Raw genomic sequence first — 22179 nt, forward strand, 5'->3', positions numbered from 1 at the left:
AACAAAGCTACTATAAGAAAAGAAAACTGGATGGGCATGGTGGCTCATGTCTGTAATCCAAGCACTTTAGGAGGCCAGGGCAGGTGGATTAGCAGAGGTCAGGAGTTCCAGACCACCCTAGCCAAGATGGCAAAACCCAGTCTCTACTAAAAAATACAAAAATTAGCTGGATGTGGTGGCAGGCGCCTATAAATCCCAGCTACTTGGGAGGCTGAGGCAGGATAATTGCTTGAACTCAGGAGGCAGAGGTGACAGTGAGCCGAGATCCTGCCACTGCACTCCAGCCTGGGTGACAGAGTGAGACTCCATCTCAAAAAAAGAAAAACTGCAAGCCAATATCCCTGATAAACATGGATGCAAAGTCCTCAGCAAAATATGAGTAAACTGGCCCTGTAGCCCCAGCACTTTGGGATGCCAAGGCAGGAGAATTGCTTGAGGCTGGGAGTTCAAGACCAGCCTGAGTAACATAGCAAGACTCCATCTCTACAAAAAAAAATTTTTTTTTTTAATTATCCAGGCATAGTGTCATCTGCCTGTAGTCATAGCTACTTGTAAGGGTGAGGCAGGAGTATCAGCTGGGCTCAGGAATTTGAAGCTGCAGTGAGCTATAAATGCACCACTGCACTCCAGCCTTGCTGACACAGTGAGACCCTGTCTCAAGAATAAAAGAAAATACTAGCAAAGTGAATATACTAATATATTAAACATTGTTCACCATCAAGTGGGATTTACTTCTGGGATGCAATGATGGCTCAACAACATGCACAAATCCATAAATATAATTCACCATATTAACAGAACAAAGGAAAACAATAATTGATTAATCTCAATAGATGTACTAAAACCATTTGACAGAATTCAACATCCTGTCATGATAAAAACTCTCATCAAATTACTTATAGAAAGAATGTTCCTCAACAAAATAAAAGCCATGTATGACAAGCCAAAAGCTAACATCTGAATGGTGAAAAGTTCAAAGCTTTTTCTGTAAGAAACAAGACCAAGATGTCTACTCTCACCACTTGTATTCAACATAATCCTGGAAGTTCTAGCCAGAGTAATGAGTCAAAATAAACAAAAGACATTCAAATTGAAAAGGAAGAGCGAATTGTGTCTCTGATAACATGATGTGATAAAAAAAAAACACTAAAGACTCCACCAAAAAACCATTATAACTAATAAATTTTGTGAAGTTGTAGGATATATATCAATATACAAAAATCAGCATTTCCATACACTAACAATGAACTATCTGAAAAAGATTAAGAAAACAATTCCACTTACAATAGCATTTAAAAAGTATAATACTTAGGAGTAAATTTAACCAATGTGGTGAAAGATCTGTTTACTGAAAACTATAAAATATTAGTGAAAAAAATGAAGGTGGCCCAAAAAAATAGAAATGTATCCCATGTTCATGGATTGGAAGAATATTGTTAAAATGTTCATACTGTCCAAAGTGTGACATTTTTTAATGTGTTATCCACTAACAGATTCGACGCAATCCCTATCAAAATTCCAATGTCATTTTTCACAGAAATAGAAAAACAAATCCTAAAATGTATATGGAAACACAGAAAATCCTAAATAGCTGAAGCAATCATGAGCAAAAAGAACAAAGCTGGAGGCATCACACTACATCATTTCAAAATATATTACAAAGCTATGGTATTCAAAACAACATGGTACTGGCATAAAAACAGACACATTGACCAGTGGAATAGGATACAGACTCTAGAAAAAAACGCAAATTATCTACGGTCAATCGATTTTTGACAGAAGTGTCAAGAACACACAATAGAGAAAGGACAATCTTTTTAATAAATGGTGTTGGGGAAACTATAGAGGAATGAATTTGAAGTTGTATTTCATTCTTTATGCAAAAATCAATTCAAAATGGATTAAACAAAAGACCAGAAGCTGTAGAACTACAAGAAGAAAACAAAGGAGAAAAAGCTTCATGGCATTGGTCTGGGCAGTAATTTCTTGGATATAACTCCAACAGGACAGGCAACAAAAGCAAAAATCTACAAATGGGATTACGTGAAACAAAATCTTCTGCATAGCAAAAGAAGCAATGGAATGAAGAGAACGCACAGATGGGGAGAAAATGTTAGCAAATTATGCATCAGATAAAGGGCTAACAGACAAAATATATAAGTAACTCAAACTACTCAATAATAAGAAAATAAATAACACTATTTTAAAAATGGGCAATGGACTCAAGTAGACATTTCGCAAAAGAATACATATAAAAGGCCAGATATATGAAAAAATGCTCGACAACACTAATAATCATGGATGTACAAATTAAAACCATGAGATACGACCTCACAACCATCAGATTGCCTATGATTTTTAAACAATGAAAAGATAAGTGATGGTGAGGATGTGGAGAAAAGGGAACTCTTGTACAGTATCTGCTGAGAATGTACATCAGTACAGCCATTTTAGAAAACAATGTGAAGTTTCCTCAAAACACTAAAAATAGATTATCCAGCACTCCTACTTGTGGGATTGAAAATAAAATGTGGAAAAACAGGATGTCCAACAAATTTGAAACTGTGTATTAAATGACTGCACTCCCATGTTCATTGCAGCATTATTCACAATAGCTAAGATATGAAAAAACTGAAGTGCCCATCACGAATGAATGGATTCGAAAAATGTTATGTGTGTGTGTGTGTGTGTATATATATATATATATATATACGTATGTGTGTGTGTATGCACACACACACACCGTGGAATACCATTTAGCCTTTAAAAAGTAGGAAATTCTATCATTTGCAACAACAGAGATGAATCTAGAGGACATTATGCTAAGTGAAATTAGCCAGGCAGAGAAAGACAAATACTGCATGATTTCACTCGCATGTGAAATATAGAAGAATCAAACCCATGGAAGCAGAGAATGGAATGATGGCTACCAGAGGCTGAGGAGAGGAGAGGCAAAGGAGAGATGATAGTCAAAGGGTACAGTTTCAGTTAGGAAAAGTAAGTTCTAGTTGCCTATTGCACAGCAACTACAGTTAATAACAATGTATTGTATATTTTTAAAATTTGCTAAAAGAGTATATTTTAAATATTCTCATTACAAAGAAATAAGTATGTGAAGTGATGGATGTATTAGCCCAGTTTGATCATGCCACAATACATACATGTACAGAAACATGGCATTGTACCTAATATATATATATATATACATATATATATACACATATATATACACACAATTATTTTTCAATTAAAAATGCATTTTTTTAAAAGAAGAAAAAAGGATAATGTGTTAATCCACTAAAGAATGAATTTCTAACATATTAGGTACAGTGCACACTGCTTGGGTGACGGGTACACTAAAATCTCAGAAATCGCCACTGAAGTTATCCGTGTAACCAGTATGACCCGTACCTCCACAACTACTGAAATTTTAAAAAGATCTATTACCTATATAGAAAGAAACTGTAGATTAAGAGACTAATAAAAATCTTCACTTTTCTAACTCACCCATATATTGGTACAACCAATACATTGCCAAATCAAGATAGAAATGATAAGGTTCCTTTGCTTTTAGGTCTTAGCCTAGATATCTTTAAAATATAAGCATTATCATATTAAAAGTACATTAATTATCGTGGACACTTTTTTCATTCCTTTTTTTTTTTTTTTCTATTCAGTCACCGTTTAACCTTTCTTTAACTACCATCCTGACCTTCTTTGGAAAATACCCCTCTGAGACTCTCAGGACAGGGGGGAGTGGGGGGATGTTATTCCTTGTTTTAGAGATAAGTAAATTGAAAACTGCCCAATCTGAGCATTGCAACACCTCTCCACTCCCTTACCTCCAACCATGCCCCTGCCTCCTACACACACACTGATTATTTAAAGAGATGGACAATAAGGTTATTAATGGGCCTCAGGTGGAGCTCTGCAATCTAGAACGCCTGGTAGTACAGAATAGGTGCCTAACATATCACCAAGCATTCTAGCTACCATAATGAGCTAACATGCCAGGAAATGAAAAGAGCCAAATTCAGTCCTGATCATCTAACTTATCCTCCTGGATAGAGACATTTCAGAAGTTCTATGCTGCATGGTCCAATTGCTTGTTTGAAAAAAAAGAAAAAAAGAATTTCCAACACTATTAGCTAAAATATTTAAATGTATTATATGAAAAGCAATTTAACTTAAATAGGAATTGAGTGTTAATTCTTTATACATTCTTGAGATGTTTTAAAAATTATGTATTATTTGTATAGTTACTCTGGCCAAAGCTAATAAATTTTGTATACAATAGAATTTTAAACCTTTTAAATTTAAAAGATTTTTAAATCTATACTCCAGTTTAAGATGGCAGACTAAGCACAAATGTTTTTCACACCTCTAAAGAGACCACTGCAGCTTCATTACGTACAAGCTTGTCCCTGATAAAAGTTGAAAACAAATTTAAAACTTAAACCATATGACACTATCTCAATGAAGTAGTAAGTTATTAAATATTATCCTGAAAATTTATGTGAATTGAAAACATTCATCTAAAGGTACAGTCTGTCTCTATATAGACTACTTTTAAGGGGAAAATAGTTTAATGTGTCTTTAAAATGAAAGATAAAATAATGTGGAAGCTGTAAAAGAGAGAAAGTACTCAAAGGACAGTAAGAAAATTGAAAATTCTTGTTTTTCAGAAGGATTTTCAATAGCAACCATTTCTTCTCTTTTAATCTAGAACTGATCAAGGATGTGGAATAGAGAAAAAAAGATTGCCTGGTGCATTTCTAGTTCCCTTAGTCTTCATACAAACACGCATACAGGTAGGCACACTTGAAATATACAGAAAACTCATTAAAGATAGACTAGGGTGGGCCAGGCATGGTGTCTCACGCCTGTAATCCCAGCACTTTGGGTGGCTGAGGCGGTGGATCACGAGGTCAGGAGTTCAAGATCAGTATGGCCAAGATGGTGAAACCCTGTCTCTACTAAAAATTAAAAAAAATTAGCTGGGTGTGGTGGTGGGCACCTGTAATCCTAGCTACTTGGGAGGCTGAGGCAGGAGAATGGCGTGAACCCAGGAGGCAGAGGTTGCAGTGAGCCGAGATCGTGCCACTGCACTCCAGCCTGGGCAACAGAGGGAGACTCCATCAAAAAAAAAAAAAAAAAAGACTAGAGTGGCATAAGATGAGATTCGAAGGTAGTAGGGAAGTCATGAACTTGATGACTTTGGGTCTGTGGTTTGCTATATTCAATGCTTTTTATGTCTTTTTAAATTTTACCCACCCTACCACACTGCTTCTGTGAGTTAATTTATAATTTTCCTCTGGGTAAAATCAGGCTGCCAATTACATCATTTTCAGAAAAATATTATTTCATTGTGTTGTTTTGTATAGAGAATGTTAAATTCTTAGATTTCTTTCAACTTAGTTTCAAAAATAATTCCTACATGTAAACAAGCTATTTTTACAATCAGCATCATGCACACTAATTAAAGAATGAAAATATTAATGTGCTGATTAATGTTAGATTAGAATCAATCCTTGACAATAAGACTAGGCATGGAATATAAAATGCAATGAAAATCCAAAGTACATGATGATTTGGTCTGCATGAAATCCCGTCAACAGATTATATATTTATTCTTCATTATTGTATTTCCTGGAGTATATGTGCATCAGTCTATTAAAAAATTTGTCAGGAAAATATATTATTTGAGGGATTTTATGATGTCAATGAAAACCTTAGAATAATAAGACCAGTACCAGTGACTTCTGCATATTTTCTCACAACAACCGATCACTTCTTATTTCTATGATATATGGTTCCAAAAGATGAGAATTTGATGCTTTCACCACATAGGAGCTATTTCCTAGATCAAATCTTAATATGCAACAAAAATCAATCTGACCACAGGGTATCTACTGTTAGACAACTTATTCCTCTTTATTCTAGATTGAAAGTGTCTGTGAAAATATAACCTGCTTCCCAGAGGTGATATTAAGACCGTTCACGTAATTTCTTCCCATTCTTCAAAGAATTAACATGTGCCAGGTTGAACTTTAATCACAAGCCCAGTATTTATTAAGAAATGTCATCATTTACTACTTGGAGAGATGAATGAGGTTATGTAGTCATAACAGGTAAATTATCATTCCTCAAATATTCCTATTCTCTCTTATTTATAAAGGATAATTCTGAAGAAGTACATAACTTTCAGGGGAACATTTTCAAACTCCCTGAATGGTCTGACCTGCCCCCTGTCCCTCTGTAGTCCTTCCTTTCAGTCTACGGCTGTGAGGACTTTTGAAAACCAGACAAGAATATATGGGAGAAAATTCTGACTTGAAAAACATGTTTAGACCTTGACCACTAATTAAACTAAATACTGGTTGTTTTACATTAGAATACAAGCATTCTGCCATTCTTGTGGGGGAGGTAAGTACTTATTTAAGAGTTAAATTTTATCTGTAATCCCAGCACTTGAAGAGGCCAAGGCAGGAGGATCACTTAAGGTCAGGAGTTTGAGACCAGCCTGGCCAACATGGGGAAACCCCATCTCTACTAAAAATAAACAAATTAGCCGGGCATGGTGGCAGGCACCTGTGGTCGCAGCTACTTGGGAGGCTGAGGCAGGAGAATCTCCTGAACCCAGGAAGCGGAGGTTGCAGCGAGCCGAGATTGCGCCACTGCACTCCAGCCTGGGTGACAGAGTGAGACTCCATCTCAAAAAAAAAAAAGGAAGTTAAATTTCAAAGCTGTTTACAACAAAACTGAAGAAAATCAGATCCTCATCCAGACTGCCTACCCCGGGGCTGATGGAAACATAAAGGAAGAGTACTATCAGGTGAAAGGTTAATTTCTCTCTGCAGCCTTTTATTTAATCAGTCTCTTAGTTCAAACAGAATGTGCCAAGAATGCTGTAGGTTCTCAGGAAACAGGGCTTAATGGCACTGAGAGATGCTAACATCCTCATCATTTTACACTAAGTAGGTAAGTTGGAAAGCCACTCTCTTAGTAATGATGGCGAGGGGCTTGCAAGAAGTTATTGCTGGTGTTTCTACAATTCTCAGACATTTGGGGTACAAGATGAGTCTCATTGGCAGGTGTTAGATTATTAGGAAAATTAAGCAGATGGCATTGGCAAGCTACGCCTCCCCTTTCCTCAGCTGCCAGGAATTCTTACCCTCAGGCTTAGCTTCACATATGCTTGTTTAAAAGCTCTTGCCATTTCAAGGAAACAGAATCGTGTCATCATTCAAGCATGCCCATGACTGTGAACAAATAGCATTATCCACATTTTCCCAGAGTGTTAGGTAAAAACCTTTCTGTTTTCTGTGCGTCACCCATAACCTGCCACAGTGCATTCCACCGAGGCGGCTCATGTCACTGACTCAGAGGAACAAAGCGAGTGTATCTCAGCAGTTGTTTGCGATGTTCAGTGTACCGTAATATGGATCTGATATCCTATGTCATCACATGATCAAGAGCAGCCAAGCCTCCAGTCTTTACAGAATGAAATCATAGAAAATAGCATTTTCAACAACGGTGTTTCATATCGTCTCAACCCAGCCACTTTGGTAACATTATTTTTGTTTTTTTAATCGTAGGTTCATTTATCAGCCAGTCTTAAGAGACAGCTCACAAGATTGACAGAGGATGTCATACAGATGCCTAATTAAGGCCGTTAACATAATGAAGCCATGAAATTTTATGAATTAAAAGCATTCTGAACATTCAAATCATTCTAACAAAAAATAAACAAAATCATATAACCTGTGACTGTGTCAATTACATATTTGTGTATGCAGAAATATATATATATATATATATATATATATATAATCAAACTACAATTCTAAGTCTATTGCAGTGAACAAAATTTAAAAGATCTATCAAACATTTGCCAGGAGCCAAGAACTATGAAATGCATTGGGGCTGCAATAAGAAACAGGACAGATACAGACCCTGCTCTCAATGACCTTAAAAGTAACAAGGAAAAAGAAAAGCAGATGACAATGAAAAACGGTAGGGAAAGAAGACACCCAACTGACGCAGGGCAGACACGCCCCTAAATTGGGGTTTAGGCTGTCAGGGTTCTTGACTCTGCCCAGGAAAGAATTAAAAGTGAGCTGCTGGTGGTAGACAGCAATGTTTATTGAACCAGAGCTGCTCCTTGCAGACCAGGGCTAACTCCTAGGTAGTGAACCCAGAGCCAGAAGCATGTGGGCTGTTGGCAGCCGTATTTATACCCACTTTTAATTATTTGCAAGTTAAGGGACAGGTTATTCCGAAATCTCTAGAAAAGGGGTAGTAATGTCGGGGTTCTTGCCATGAATAACGAGTGGTAACTAACAGGTCGTTGTTAAGGCTTTTTTTTTTTTCTTCTTTTTTTTTTTGAGATGGAGTCTTGCTCTGTCACCAGGCTGGAGTGCAGTGGCATGATTTTGGCTCGCTGCAACCTCCGCCTCCCGGGTTCAAGCGATTCTCCTGCCTCAGCCTCCCAAGTAGCTGGGACTACAGGCACACGCCACCACTCTCAGCTAATTTTTTACTTTTAGTAGAGATAGGGTTTCACCATGTTGGCCAGGATGGTCTCCATGTCTAAACCTCATGATCCACCTGCCTTGGCCTCCCAAAGTGCTGGGATTACAGGCATGAGCCACCATGCCCGGCCTCGCCATGGCATTTGTAAACTGTCATGGTGCCGATGGGAGTGTCTTGTACTAATGAGCACTGAGGGTAACTAGAGGTTGCCGTCAGTGCCAGCTATTGTTTCTAGCCAGTTTCTTCACTTCATCCTGTCTGACCCAGGAAGTAAGCCATGCCAGTCTCCTACCTCACAACCTCTACCTAGAAGGGTAGAGGTACCAGTGCAATGTTTAGTGATAGTTGAAGGATGGTAGCAGTTTGCCAGGAAAAGCACACAAATGAAAGAACTGGTAAAAACTCAAACTTGAGAATCAAGGTGTATTTGAGGATATGAAATTAATTCAACAGGGCTGAGATGTCACAAGTGAGGAGAGGAGGGAGCCATAGAGGTGACTGGAAACAACTGTGGGGTTTGTATCCTGAAGGAGCCTGAAGACTTCTCAAGGAGTAGATACTGACCCCATCAACAAGTCACTGAAGTTTTTAAGCAGGAGAGAGGCATGGTTCAATTTGCATTTCAAAAATGGCACTTACACTACCGTATGGGGCAAGTATAGAAGAGATTGCAGTACTCAAGGCCAAAAAGTGAATGAACTAAACCCAGGGTAATGGAAATGGGGATGGAGAGAATAGAGATTTTATCTTAGAAAAAAATTCACAATATTCCCCCACCCAAATAGTTTATGGCTGAATTACCTTCGCCAATTTGTCTGCCCTATTGTTTACCTATTTGCTAATATAGTTGCTGATGTAATGATGAAAAAAGAACCAAAGGAAAAGATAAAAGGCAAACTGGGCAACCAGCCTCTTAGCGTCCCCCCCAACCCCCGCCCACACACACACACACACACACACACACACACACGGACACACACACACACGGACACACACACGTAGGCATCTTGAAATCCATAGTGGAATATGATTATCCATAGTGGAATATGATTATCCATAGTGGTAAAAAGTAGTAATCCTATCATGCACAAAATTAGTAGAGGCCCAATGAGTTGTTTTCACAGTATGTTAATTTATATGCATAGCTCTGCTCATCTGAATGTGTGGTTTACATTGCATTGTAAACTGGATTAGAAATCATCTAATTCAGTTTCTGCTTGGATGACAAGACTGGGGAGACCACTGTTTCGAGAGATACTGCTCCATCATTGGCCAGCTCTGTTAGAACTTCTCTTTTATATTAGGCCTGATTTTCTCCCGGTAAGTTTCACATCATTGCCAATGCTCAAATACAAAACCACTTCCTTTCTTCTTGTCTTACACATAAGAAAAAATAATTGAAGGTGAGAAATTAAGAAAGTTCATTTAAGCTCTGCCTTTTACGTTGTAAAAAAATTACTGCTTTGACCTATTGGTAAGGTCATAGGTCTTCTGTTGATTATGTTTTTGTATCTTCATAAAATAAGAACACGCTCTTTCACCATTCCAGCTCATCAACTGGGCTTCAAACAAGAGGCCAACCTGCATCATCTCTCTTCCAGTGTGAAAACTCAACCGGTGACAAAGAATTACTGAACTGATTCTTAGTATTTAAAGGAGCGTTCAAGACATTCCTTTTTCTTTCTAACATAAAAAAAAGCCACAGACATGTAGGAGAGTGTTGTGGTTCATGGGTTGGATGTCTGTTTGCCAGCTTGGATTTGTATTTGGAAAACAAATGAATCTCTGATTAGCCAACCTCTAACACACACACACACACACACACACACCCTCTACCCACCTTTAATGGAAGTAATAATTTATTTAATATTATTGAACATCAAATATATACCAAGCAATGTTTTAAAACTTAACAGTGAATGAGGGAGAAATAGGTTGGCTCTCATATTTCCATGTTAGAAACAGGTAACATCAAAGACAACTAAGTCAACAAGAAACATGCATAGTGGTGTTTGCAAGGCAAAGAATTAAATCAGGCTGATGTTACTGAGTGGCCACTTTCGAGTGGCAAAGAGATTTATATGAAGAGATCATTTTTGAGATACAAACAGTGACGAGCTTACTTCTCACCTATACTGACAGTTGAATTTAGCCTAGAGTAAAAACACACAGCCATAATGAGAAGCCTCATATGAAATTCATGATCGGGGACCTACAGAGGACACTTGACACTGCTGACAATCATACTGCATTTTTCTAGTCCCTTGTATACCTACTATTTCTTTTTTTCTTTTCATTTTTTTGTTTGTTTTTGAGACAGAGCCCTGCTCTGTCACCCAGGCTGGAGTGCAGTGGTGCGATCTCAACTCACTGCAACCTCTGCCTCCTGGGTTCAAGTGATTATGGTGCCTCAGCTCCTCGAGTAGCTGGGATTACAGGTGTGCATCACCACCACAACCAGGTAATTTTTGTAGTTTTAGTAGAAACAGGGTTTTGCCACGTTGCCCAAGCTGGTCTCGAACTCCTAGTCTCAAGTTACCCACCTGCCTAGGCCTCCCAAAGTGATGGGATTACAGGAGTGAGTCACCATGCCCGGCCACCTACTATTTCTGCAAAGCCCCATTATCTCCTTTTCTCACCCTCTGTGAGGCGCCTACCTCCTATTTCTCTGGGGGAAAACAAAAATAGAAGCAATGAGAAGAGATGTTTCCTAAGCTCCCAACAACCAATTCTACCCATTTTTGCTGCCTTCTGCTGATCTGGAGGAAGAACTTCCTGTGCTTCTATGTAAGGTCCCTCTTTCCACTTTCGCACTAGATTGTTTGCTGTCTGACTTACTCTCACGTATGCTCTCCTGTCTCTCTCATAGTTCTTTCTCTCCTCAGTCAATCCAATCATCCATCATTTCAGCCCACCTAACTACGGAAACTCTGCTGCTTCTCACACAGCAGCAGCCAAGTCCGTACAATAACTACAAGACTCGACATGATTCAGCCTCAGTATTTGCATGACCTTAGCTCCTCCTCCTTCTTCACTCCTTTTCCCCTGTACTCCAGCCTTGCACACAGCATAGCACACTTCCACCTCAGGGCCTTTGCACTTCTTATTTCTTCTGCTCTGACCTATCTTCCTCCAGTTATCTACACAACTCACCACTGACCTCTCTTCTTCTTTGTTCCCATGTTGCTTGTGTGATGTTCCCTACACCCTGTGTGAAATCCCCACTGTTATTCTGCCATTCACTCTCTCTCTTGCCAGCTTATTTTTCTGTACAGCATTTGCCATTATTTGAAACAGCACTTTGTTTATTTATTTACGTAATGTATAGTCTGTGCTCCTATACCCTAGAATATAAGTTTCATGAAGGCAGGATTTTTTATTAATGCATAGTTTCTTTTGGGGTTTTATTATTGTTTTATCCCCAAAATGTGGAACAAAATCTGGCACATATAGGGTCTCACTAACTGCTGAATGAACTGAATGCATGCAAGCATAGCTAGTCTTGTTAGAATCATGGGAAGGAACATTTCAGGCAGATGTCATAGCTCATAAAATATCTCCATAATGGGGAAAGACTTAGTGTGTTTGAGGAAACCAAAGGTCAGTGTGGCTAGAGCAAAGTGGGAAAAGAGAAAAGCGGTCCAAGGTTTTGCCTCCTAAGGAAGAAAGAGTCAGATGACAACTACCTTTCCTTGCCCCAAGTGTTGCCTGCCATATCCTGATGCTTTTCTCCCTCTGATGGATGAGGCCTCCCATTATGCATTATTGAATGAACTGCACATTTCAATTGCAGCACTTCTAAAACACAGTACATTCTACTATGTAATGCAGTAGAGAATTAAACTTATGGAATCTGCTCAGGACCTCAGCATCATTTGGGCCTTTGAGAAACACTCTCTTCTTGGTCGTTTTTTGACTCTGACTCATCCCTTTTTTTTGAGGATCCAGCTTTTTTTGAGGATAAGTCTTTCCACAATAACACAGCCACTCTTATTTTCTCTAGTAAACTTCACCCTAGAGGGGTGACTGTTGGGCCTTCCATGTTTCTAACTGGAAAATCAGAGTGCATTTTTACATACAAAATTGATGATTCCTCCCAAATGGAGGCATAAGTTTAACATAATTTGAATGCACTGGAACTTATTGTCAAGTACTATAAATGGTTTGAGATTCTTTCCTACTTGCAATACAGCAACTTAGCTGGCCACCATTTCATGAAGGTAGGTAAAAGGCATTAGATTCCTTGTTAGAGATAAAGGATGGTTAATTGCTTAAAGCAATAGCATAGGCAGAATAACAGGATTTTTTTTCTTGTTTCATAAATGCCAATTCTTAGGCAGCAACACAAAGAGGGCCCAATGACACCTGCATGTGAGTGTGCTGCATTATAGGAGAGGAAGCCTAAGCTTTGGGAACTCAAATTTTTTATAATTGATAGTAAACACATTTGCGCTTTGATCCACAGGGGGGAAAATACCTTTATTTTACCAGACAGCAAATATGTCTGTCTTTTGCTCTAGAGAGACGAACTATCTTCCATGGCTATTTTCTGGACAAACATCCTCTAAAAGACAATCCAAAACAAAGAAAGTCACAAGATACGGATAAATGTGAGAATCCTGTGATGGGTTATCTCCCAACATCTGCCCCTTGCTTCTCTACCATCCTGGATTCTGATGAATTTTCCATGAGTAAGCCACTCTAATAACTACTGTAATTGATCTGACGGAAAGAGGTTGGAACACATTCTTTCAATTTCTCTTATGTAGTATTTAATTGAGGCTATTACCAACAAGACTCCAAGCAGCAGTAGTGACCTCAATCATGGCTCCTGGGATCCCAGGCCTAACCAGCTAAACAAATCCCATAAACCATCAGTTTCTGTATCGACCTTTTCACTTCACCCAAGGCATTAATCCAAGTATAGCAGGATGCATTAGCATTTGCAAAGACCCTGCCTTGGCTTGCAAGCAGAAAATGTAGGACAATTGTATTATCCATAACAACCCTGGCCAGTGAGCTGAAACTGATTTTATTGTCTTCCAGGGCAAAGTTGGCACCACTGATCACTTCAGCTAAAATCAGGGACAAATTTTGTACCACCATTTCTAATTGGAGGACTTCCAATGCACAGATAACTGCACGCAGGTTGCACATTAAAAAATGTGTCAGTTACCCCTCCAGGAGACTCTTTGGATAAACTAATGACAGCCTCATTTTGGAGGGATCTCTGAGGTCATGTGTGAACTTTCTTATGACCACGATAAGGTATGAGTCACCGTGTTTTCAAGAAGAGAGTAAAAAATGCGTGGCTACACACAAGAAGCACAGTTCTCACGAGGACACAGAGTCCCTGGAAAGAAGGCATTGTTTACATTTGTTGGAGTGCCCCAAGTATTACCCACATCAGCTTTTGGGCAAAAGTCCCGGGGCCTCCAGTGTGGCTGCCCAAACGGCTGGTAAGCCCTGGCATTTCCAGATCAGTTTGAGTAATGCAGTCAATCCTTATTTTGGAGGGACCGCATGAGGTCAGCCAGTCCAATCTGTCCTTTATATTCATGGAGAGCATTTGTCTACCCCCCAGAATGCCACAGGGTCAGATGATCAAACTCAAACAGCCACAGTGGAACCTAAATTAAATCAAGAGTGGTGAAGGACCACCACCACCTGACTGCTTAGTGTAGGCTTCCAAGAATGTGTTTGTGCCATACCCCAAACAATGTGGCCTTACCCTCAGGTAAGCTGTTTGTTCAGCTTCTGGCAGGAGTCCCAGGTCTGGCTTGCATGGTGGCCTCTGCATCAGAAATACAGGGTCCTTTACTTTGTATCCAGTCTATGTCGGTGGATATGTTAGCATGCCTGATACAGTGATGGATTCAGGCAGCCAAGGTAACAATCTGGGTGGTGCAAGCTGAATCAGCTGCTTACTTCCAGCTGGTCTTACCAGAAAACAGACTCATGTGGTGTATCTAGGTGAGTGGTCCACATGTTTTGATTAGCAGCTGTGAATTACTTTCACAGTTCTTGATCCCAAAGAAGACTTATTGAATCTGTCAGTCTGTGGTTTTCCAAGTGGCATGCCAAACACCTAGGCCATTGGGAACAGCCTAAGAGTCAATAAAAATGTAACAAAGTTCACCAAGGACTATACTGGCCAGATCAGTGAGAATGGCCTTGAGCTGTGCCCACATACTTGAGAGAACCACATTCATTTTCTGCATAGCTGCCACTGAGATTCAACAGCCCCAGCAGCCGTGCTGATATTGTTGTAATTCCACTCAGCCAAACCATCAGTGAACCAGCCATAGGCATTTAGGGGACCACTGTGGACTGAAGGCTCCACTGAGGTAGCAGCTTAGCCTCAGGTGACAGAAAGGAGACAAAGTTTCTACCAAAAAGATAGTTACCATGTTTTACGTAAAGTTGCTGCCAGGATGCTAGGATACTGCTCAGGCCAGCCTGGATGCATTCATAAATACGCTGTTTCCTTTTGCCAGCCAAGGCCTGGTGGGCCCTTCCCAACTTGTCATTGATTCTGAATAGACCCACCCACTGCCAAATGTCAATATCAGACCAGTAAGTCACAAGGCCTCAGTAGGTCATGTTTTTTATGTCAGAAGCTGCTTTATAAAGGGCATCATAATTTGCTACTTTGAGCCTCTGGTAGAGAAGCTGTCTCCATTCACCGTTCCCATTGGGGTCAGGACTTACCCTCTCCCTAACTGCATTGTCTGTCTCAAGGAGAGGACAAGTCCAGACCCTAATGGGCACCTCTGAATGGAGGCAGCTTCTCTTTATCAGAGGCACAAAGTAGCAAATCACTGGTCACTCAAGATGGAGTTAAGCCTGTGAGTTCCCAAAATGGAAAGCGTATTTCAGTTTGCTGAACAGCTTTCAGTGGAGACTGTTGGTTTGGGCCCTATTCAAATTATGATTTTTGGATAAGCCAATATAAAGGACAAGTAGAATGCCCAAGAGAGGTACATTCTGTCTCCAATTCCTAAAGAGTCCAGCAATGTGGCATCTTTTTTTCTTTTTCTTTTTTTTGGCTTTGAGGTCTGATGAGACAGCAGTCTTCCTTGATGCCAGAGGGACTTAGCACTGTGAATCCACCCACATGGTTCCATAAAAAACTTCACTTGGCAAGCAGTTCTTTTGCATTTTTTCAGGATTTATCGGTTACTTTTGCTAGAGGAAGTGTGATAATACCACAGTCAGGGCCACTGAGGATGAATATTCTGACTTGGCAACATTATACAGATAGGAAAAACATTGGAAATGAAAGAACAGAAGCACTTGTGCTAAATCCTGACCTGCTCCTTGTGGCAAATGGCAGGGAAGTTTAGGCAACAGTCGGGGAGTACAGCAACCATACATTGGAGACCTTACCACATGAATGAGAACTAATCTAGTTGCCTTGGTGCTGGGCCTATGTCAAAATGGGTTTCAGCAGTGTCTAAGACAACACACCAAGTGCTATCAATCTGTGTAATGAATTCAATCACCTTTGCAACGTCCGCAACGGCTGACGTGTTGGGAGCAATAACTGAATTCAAGTTGATGACTCCTGTGAAACCCCAGTCCTGTTAGGTTTTTTTCCACCGACTATATAAGGCTGTTGTATTGGGCTAATGCATCTCTTACTATTCTTTCTACCTTTAAGTCCTTCAACAGGCTATGATCTTCCTTTCCCTAAGATGCTATACTACGTCCGATAGAACACCTAGGAGAGGAAAGAAACATAAGGTACGGAGCTATTTCTATGTCCCACTAGGAGTTCTCTACACGTGGCTCTTCTCAGTCAAAAACATTGCCTCTGGCAATATGGGACAAAGAAGTACAATCATATGACACATCAACGTCTACTGTACATTCATATGTGGAAGCATCAACAACAGAACATTGAATAGGCCCATAAGGTCATGTTAACCTTCTTTTCGCACCGTGAACCCTTCCCCAACCTCATGAGCTGAATCTAGACCCATTTTCTTTCATGGGTCTGCATAGGCTAGTTCCCTAGGTGCCCATATCCAAAAAGCCATAAAAGTTTGAATCCTTCCTCTTTTCAAAATTCCCAAACTTATTCCAGTAGGTGGATATAACCTTTGATTCCACCTTAGAAACAGACCTCAACCCCACCTCTAATCTTCTGTCTCCATAAAGTCGCTGAGATCGGGGTAGAGAAAGAGTGAAGGATAGTACGGAGAAAGAGGGAAGCTCTGTGTAAGCGACTTCACATTTACCTTCAGTTTTGAGCAGCGTGGCGGCAGCTTTGGTTCAACCAAAGGAACTTCAAATTTGTTCATCCCAGTCAGTACTCTCCTGGGTGTGTGGGGGGGGGTCCTCTTATTTACACCGTGAGAACCCTATAATTCATCAGCAGTCACACTGCTTTCCAGCCGGGACCACTATGTTTGCATCCTCAGGCCAACTAAGGCTTGACTGGCTCTTACAGGGACATTTTAAAGGCGTTCACTTTAATGTGGGACACCTGCAACTCTATTTCCATGCTAGTATCACTTAAGCTCTTGCCTTATTTCCATATAAAGACTAGGGAAATTTTCCATGGTGGTGCTGCTGCCCGCAGGAATTTATCTAGATTTCATTGGGTCAATATCTCATTCTCCAGTGTGTCTCGTTTATCAACATTGTAAATCCAATCAGGAGCAGTAAGAGCCAGAATACTAGTCAATGTCTCTTCTATGGTTTCTCCAAGAGTTTAACTACATCAAGAAATCTCCTTGACAAGGCTAATGCTCCCTTATAGCAGCCAGGATGCACTGCAAAACAAACAAACAACAACAATACCCAAAACAAAAACCAACCACTCTAAGTCCGTGTACGGTTGTCTTAAGTGGATCCACAATTGGCCTGATGGACTGCAGGAGGGATTGAGCTGTAAGATGGCCCAGCTGCTACCATTCCTCCTTAGCACATGTCTCAAGGAACCAGCCAGCGCTCTAACAATTATCCTAGTTCTGCCCAGAATAATGGTCCCAAAGTTTCCTCCTTTCACACTCAGTATAGACATTCAGCTATAAAACTGTTGTCAGAAAGGGGTGGACATTGTTGCTGGCCTAGGATGAATCTTAGTACAAGTTGCTATAATTCAGTGCACCAGATTAACCACCAGTTTCTCAAGGAAGTTCCTCTGCCTGGAGGAGAGTTGACAACAATGACATACTATTTGTTAGATGTTTTGAACCTGCTTCCTGGTATTGTCAGCTGTGACCCCCTTCCCAGTTTTTCCTCGTCAGTGGGCACTGGTGAAGGACTATTTATTGTCCAGCTAACCATACAATTTGGTCAACGTATTTACTACCAATTCCCATGGGCTTTTCTCAAATCTTGTTCATCAGCCCATAAAGTCCTCATTCCTTCTCTTCTAGAAAGGCATGACTTTTTCAGCATCCCATACTTAATGCCAGAACTGTCAAGGACTATGAAGGGTCTGAAATCTTACTCTAGTTGCAAGCTAACAAGTGTGCCTGCCCCAGTTTCATCGATGTCGATAGACCTCATAAGACCCCAGGTCATAGATGAAAGACAATTCATCGAACAACAGCAGCGGCCAGAACATGTGCATGTTTGTGCCAGTTTTCTGAGCTCCATGTCCCACAGGGCAACACAAAGAGGGTCAAATGGCCCCTGCACATTCAGTAGGTTGCACTACAGGAGAGGACCCTGAGAGCTTTGGGAACCCCAATTGTTTATAACGCGCAGCGAGCATGTCCAAGGGGACATACTCCTCTATCTTCCAAAGTTGTAAGCAAACTTATCCTTTGCTACAGAGGAGACACTACCTCTATATCCATAGCTGCTCCTTGAACGGATAGTCCAGAACACAGGGCAATCAGTGCCACGCTCACAAAACTTAGAGAAACTTAAATAAAAGACTCATGGCAAATTCGCTCTTTGTAGCTTTCTTCTGACACCACCACTTGACAACATCATAGATGACATTTTCTCTTAGGCTGGGCATGGTAGCTCTTGCCTGTAATCCCAGCACTTTGGGAGGCTAAGGTGGGCAGATTGCTTGAGTCCAGGAGTTTGAGACCAGCCTGCGCAACATAGTGAAAACCCGTATCTACAAAAAATACAAAAATTAGCCGGGCATGGTGGCTCATGCCTGTAGTCTCAGCTACTTGGGGGGCTGAGGTGGGAGGATCACTTGAGCCTGGGCTGCTGAGGCTGCAGTGAGCTGAGATCATGACACTGCACTCCAGCCTGGATTTTGGGAGCGAGACCCTGTCTTTAAAAAAAAAAAAAAAGAAAGAAAGAAAAACATTTTCTCCTAGGGATGAGCAGATTCCAGAGCAATACTGATTTTATGACTACTTATCCCTGGCCTGTACTATCTGCTCACCTGTCAGCCTGCTCTGCAGAATGTAGAAATATAAAAAGTGCCTTCTTAGTATTTTACGCATACTGAGACATTCATGGCACAGCTATAGTAACACCCTTTTTCAAACACAAGAAATATGCAACATGTTCTTAACTTGCTACAGTTTTCATTGTCTTCTATTGGTCTCCCTCCACACCCTAAGATTCTATAGCATGCTTGTTCTGAAAACTCCAAGCAATATGGCTAGATGCTTTTCTGGTCACTTAATCATCTATACAACAAATCTTTATTGAGCTCTTATTACATGCCTGCACTGTTTTAGCTGTTACAAGAAAGGGGTCCCGATCCAGATCCCCAGAGAGGGTTCTGGATCTCACACAAGAAAGAATTCAGGGTGAGTTTGTAAAGTGAAAGCAAGTTTATTAAGAAAGTAAAAGAATAAAACAATGGCTACTCCATAGACAGAGCACCCACAAGGGTTGCTGGTTGCCCATTTTTAATGGTTATTTCTTGATTATATGCTAAACAAGGGGTGGATTACGCACGCCTCTCCTTCTTAGACCATATACGGTAATTTCCTGACGTTGCCATGGCATTTGTAATGGATACATTTTTATTATTTTCTTAGAGCTTAAATCCTGAGAGCATTTTTGGGAGATTAGTGGTATGGAGTTGAGGGGCTGTAACAGGAACAGTTTAAAGAATGCATCAATGTGTGGGGTGGCTGAGAGCATGTCTGCTGAAGCTGTCATATTTGTGTGATGAATGAGTTTCACAAACTGTCGTGGAGAATTCATTGGGCTCCGTTGCTATTTTGGTTAAAACTTTTTAATTAGTAGCCTTGGGAAGAAAAAAAAAGAGAAATACAAAATGACATGTCCATTTTGGTATCTTGTGTTTTTTCGTAAATGTGATGGCTCAGTGTCTGTAGATGGCTGGGTAAACTGGAGGCAGTATATAGCAGGCAACTTGATCAAAAACCCAGAGAAGCATAAGGATAAAAGCACCATGAGGGTTGTGAGAGCTGTACGGGGCTGGGTGTGGCAGTCCATGTAGAACGTACCCTTGCTGGGCTCAGAGGGGTTCTAGAGCTGCAAGAGAACCTCCTGCCACCATGGAATGAGTTTTCTCTCATTTGGATGCTCTTGTAGCCAGGTATAAATAGGCAATGCTGTTCAAGAAACTGAGTAAACAAGGATCCTGAAGGCTATCGTGGGGATTTTGAAATGGGAGAGAGGATTCAGAAATCCTGGGGAAAGGACATGAATAGCTGCAATTAGATTTGCTTTTAGTCTCTTAGCTTTTCCTATCAGGTCCTTTGGGACCTTCACTTCTGATCAGCTGTTCTTCCAGAAGAATCTTGGCCAATATTTAAATGGGAGAGGGTGTGGAGCTGGGAAGCTGCCGTGCTGTCACACGTGACTCTTGTTCCGTTCATGTGCTTTTGAAGACACACCACATAAGAGTAGAAAGAGGGATGCCTGAGACTTTGGTTTTGGAAGATGATTCATTAAACATATTTTAATCTGCAATAGAGAGTGGTGCTGTAAGAGTCACTGGGTGAAATCCCACCCACATTATGGGCATGAAGAGCCCTAAATAATTATCAGGAAATTAACACGCCTTCTTTCTTGTCAAAACATGAGCTCTTAATAAATGTTTTGCTTGTGCATGGTGCTTAAGTAAATTACACTGAGATTGAGCTACTCCTCAAAGATTAATAATGAAAATTGTATATAGGGAGAAATATAAATAATTGCAAAATTTCTTTTCTTTTTTTGAGACAGAGTCTTGCACTGTCACCAGGCTGGAGTGCAGCGGTGTGATGCCAGCTCACTGCAACCTCTGCCTCCTGGGTTCAAGTGATTCTCCTGCCTCAGCCTCCCAACTAGCTAGGATTACAGGCGCACGCCACCGTGCCCAGCTAATTTTTTGTATCCTCATTTTTCCTCATGTGGGGCATGGCTATAATTCATCTATTGAATAAGCAAACACAGGATTAATTACTTTTTTTTTGTCCAGAAATATGCGCCTACTGGTCATATAATCCATCTGTGGCCAGTCTAAGGAACATTAATCAGATAAAAGAAAAAATTCATAGGTAACTCAAATGAAGCATATCTTCTGAAAAGCAAAGCCATTTGTGTAATCAAGTACCCAGAATGTGGCTAAATGTAGCAGAAAATCACTAATTGCGTTCATAATCAGTGGTCATTCCAGCAGAAAAGTTTTCTTAAAAAAATCAAGAGGCATATACAATTAGTAGGTGTATACTATGTCACCTGCAATAACTGCGGCATAAAAAGGATTTATTTTAGGTAAACGTGCGATTCAGTAAACAACTTATGGTAATATTGGCTCAAAGAAGACAGAGAATTAAATATTAAGACCAAGGTCAGTGTGTTGATGTTCACTCCTCTCTTCTAAAAGTTTACCTTCATAAGGTTAGTTACCTTCATAATGGTGGTCATCATAACCAGTGCACGAAGTGAACAGTGAGGGGTGAGTCATTTCCAAATTGCCTAAAACGTGCTTTATTAAAATAAATAGAATTTATCTTTCAGGCAATGCAATTTTGTGGCAATTTTTCATCATTCTTTCTCAGGAAAAAAATTAAAGCCTAATATTGCATTGAAATGCACATATATCTTAGTAAAGTTAGCACTATCATCCTAATTAGACAGATAAGCATACATATGATGACAAAAATCAGTAACTTCTTTCAACATGCGCTATAATTTCTGAAATCAAAACATTTCCAATTGAAGATGAGAAAGGTCACATTAAGCAAGAACTAAAGAATTTAATATGACAACAAAATATATTTTTCTTATGTAAGGTTGAAATACAAGCAGGAAATTTCAGTAGCATAAAAGGTTAAATAGATTCATTTTTATATTTTACCTTAAGTTCTGGGATACATGTGCTGAACGTGCAGGTTTGTTACATGGGTGTACACCTGCCATGGTGGTTTGCTGTACCTATCAACCTGTCATGTAGGTTTTAAGCCCTGCATGCATTAGGTATTTGTTCTAATGCTCTCCTCCTCTTTTGCCTCACCCCCTGGCAGGCCCCAGTGATGTTCCCCTCCCTGTGTCTGTGTTGTTCAACTCCTGCTTATGAGTGAGAACATGGGGTGTTTGGTTCTCTGTCCCTGTGTTAATTTTATGAGAATGATGGTTTCCAGCTTCATCCATGTCCCTGCAAAGGACATGAACTCATTCTTTTTTATGTCTGCATAGTATTCCATGGTGTATATGTGCCACATTTTCTTTATCCAGTCTATCATTGATGGGCAT

At 40.2% G+C, this 22179-nt stretch overlaps 1 protein-coding gene across 2 annotated transcripts in view; it reads left to right on the forward strand.

The window, feature by feature from the left end:
* TUSC3 (tumor suppressor candidate 3) overlaps positions 1 to 22179 on the forward strand; it is a 296633-nt gene that overhangs the window by 237424 nt on the left and 37030 nt on the right. The window contains exon 10 of one of the 2 annotated variants that reach the window (XM_055349639.2): positions 7599 to 7770. The exons of the other annotated variant lie outside the window; for it this stretch is intronic. Within the exon in view, the coding sequence (XP_055205614.1) occupies positions 7599 to 7641 (43 nt within the window). The 3' untranslated portion in view covers positions 7642 to 7770. Of the gene's footprint in view, positions 1 to 7598; positions 7771 to 22179 lie in introns of those variants that run through there. 2 annotated transcript variants of the gene reach the window in all.

This window comes from Gorilla gorilla, chromosome 7 (assembly GCF_029281585.2).
Source record: "Gorilla gorilla gorilla isolate KB3781 chromosome 7, NHGRI_mGorGor1-v2.1_pri, whole genome shotgun sequence".
Classification (NCBI taxonomy): Eukaryota; Metazoa; Chordata; class Mammalia; order Primates; family Hominidae; genus Gorilla; species Gorilla gorilla.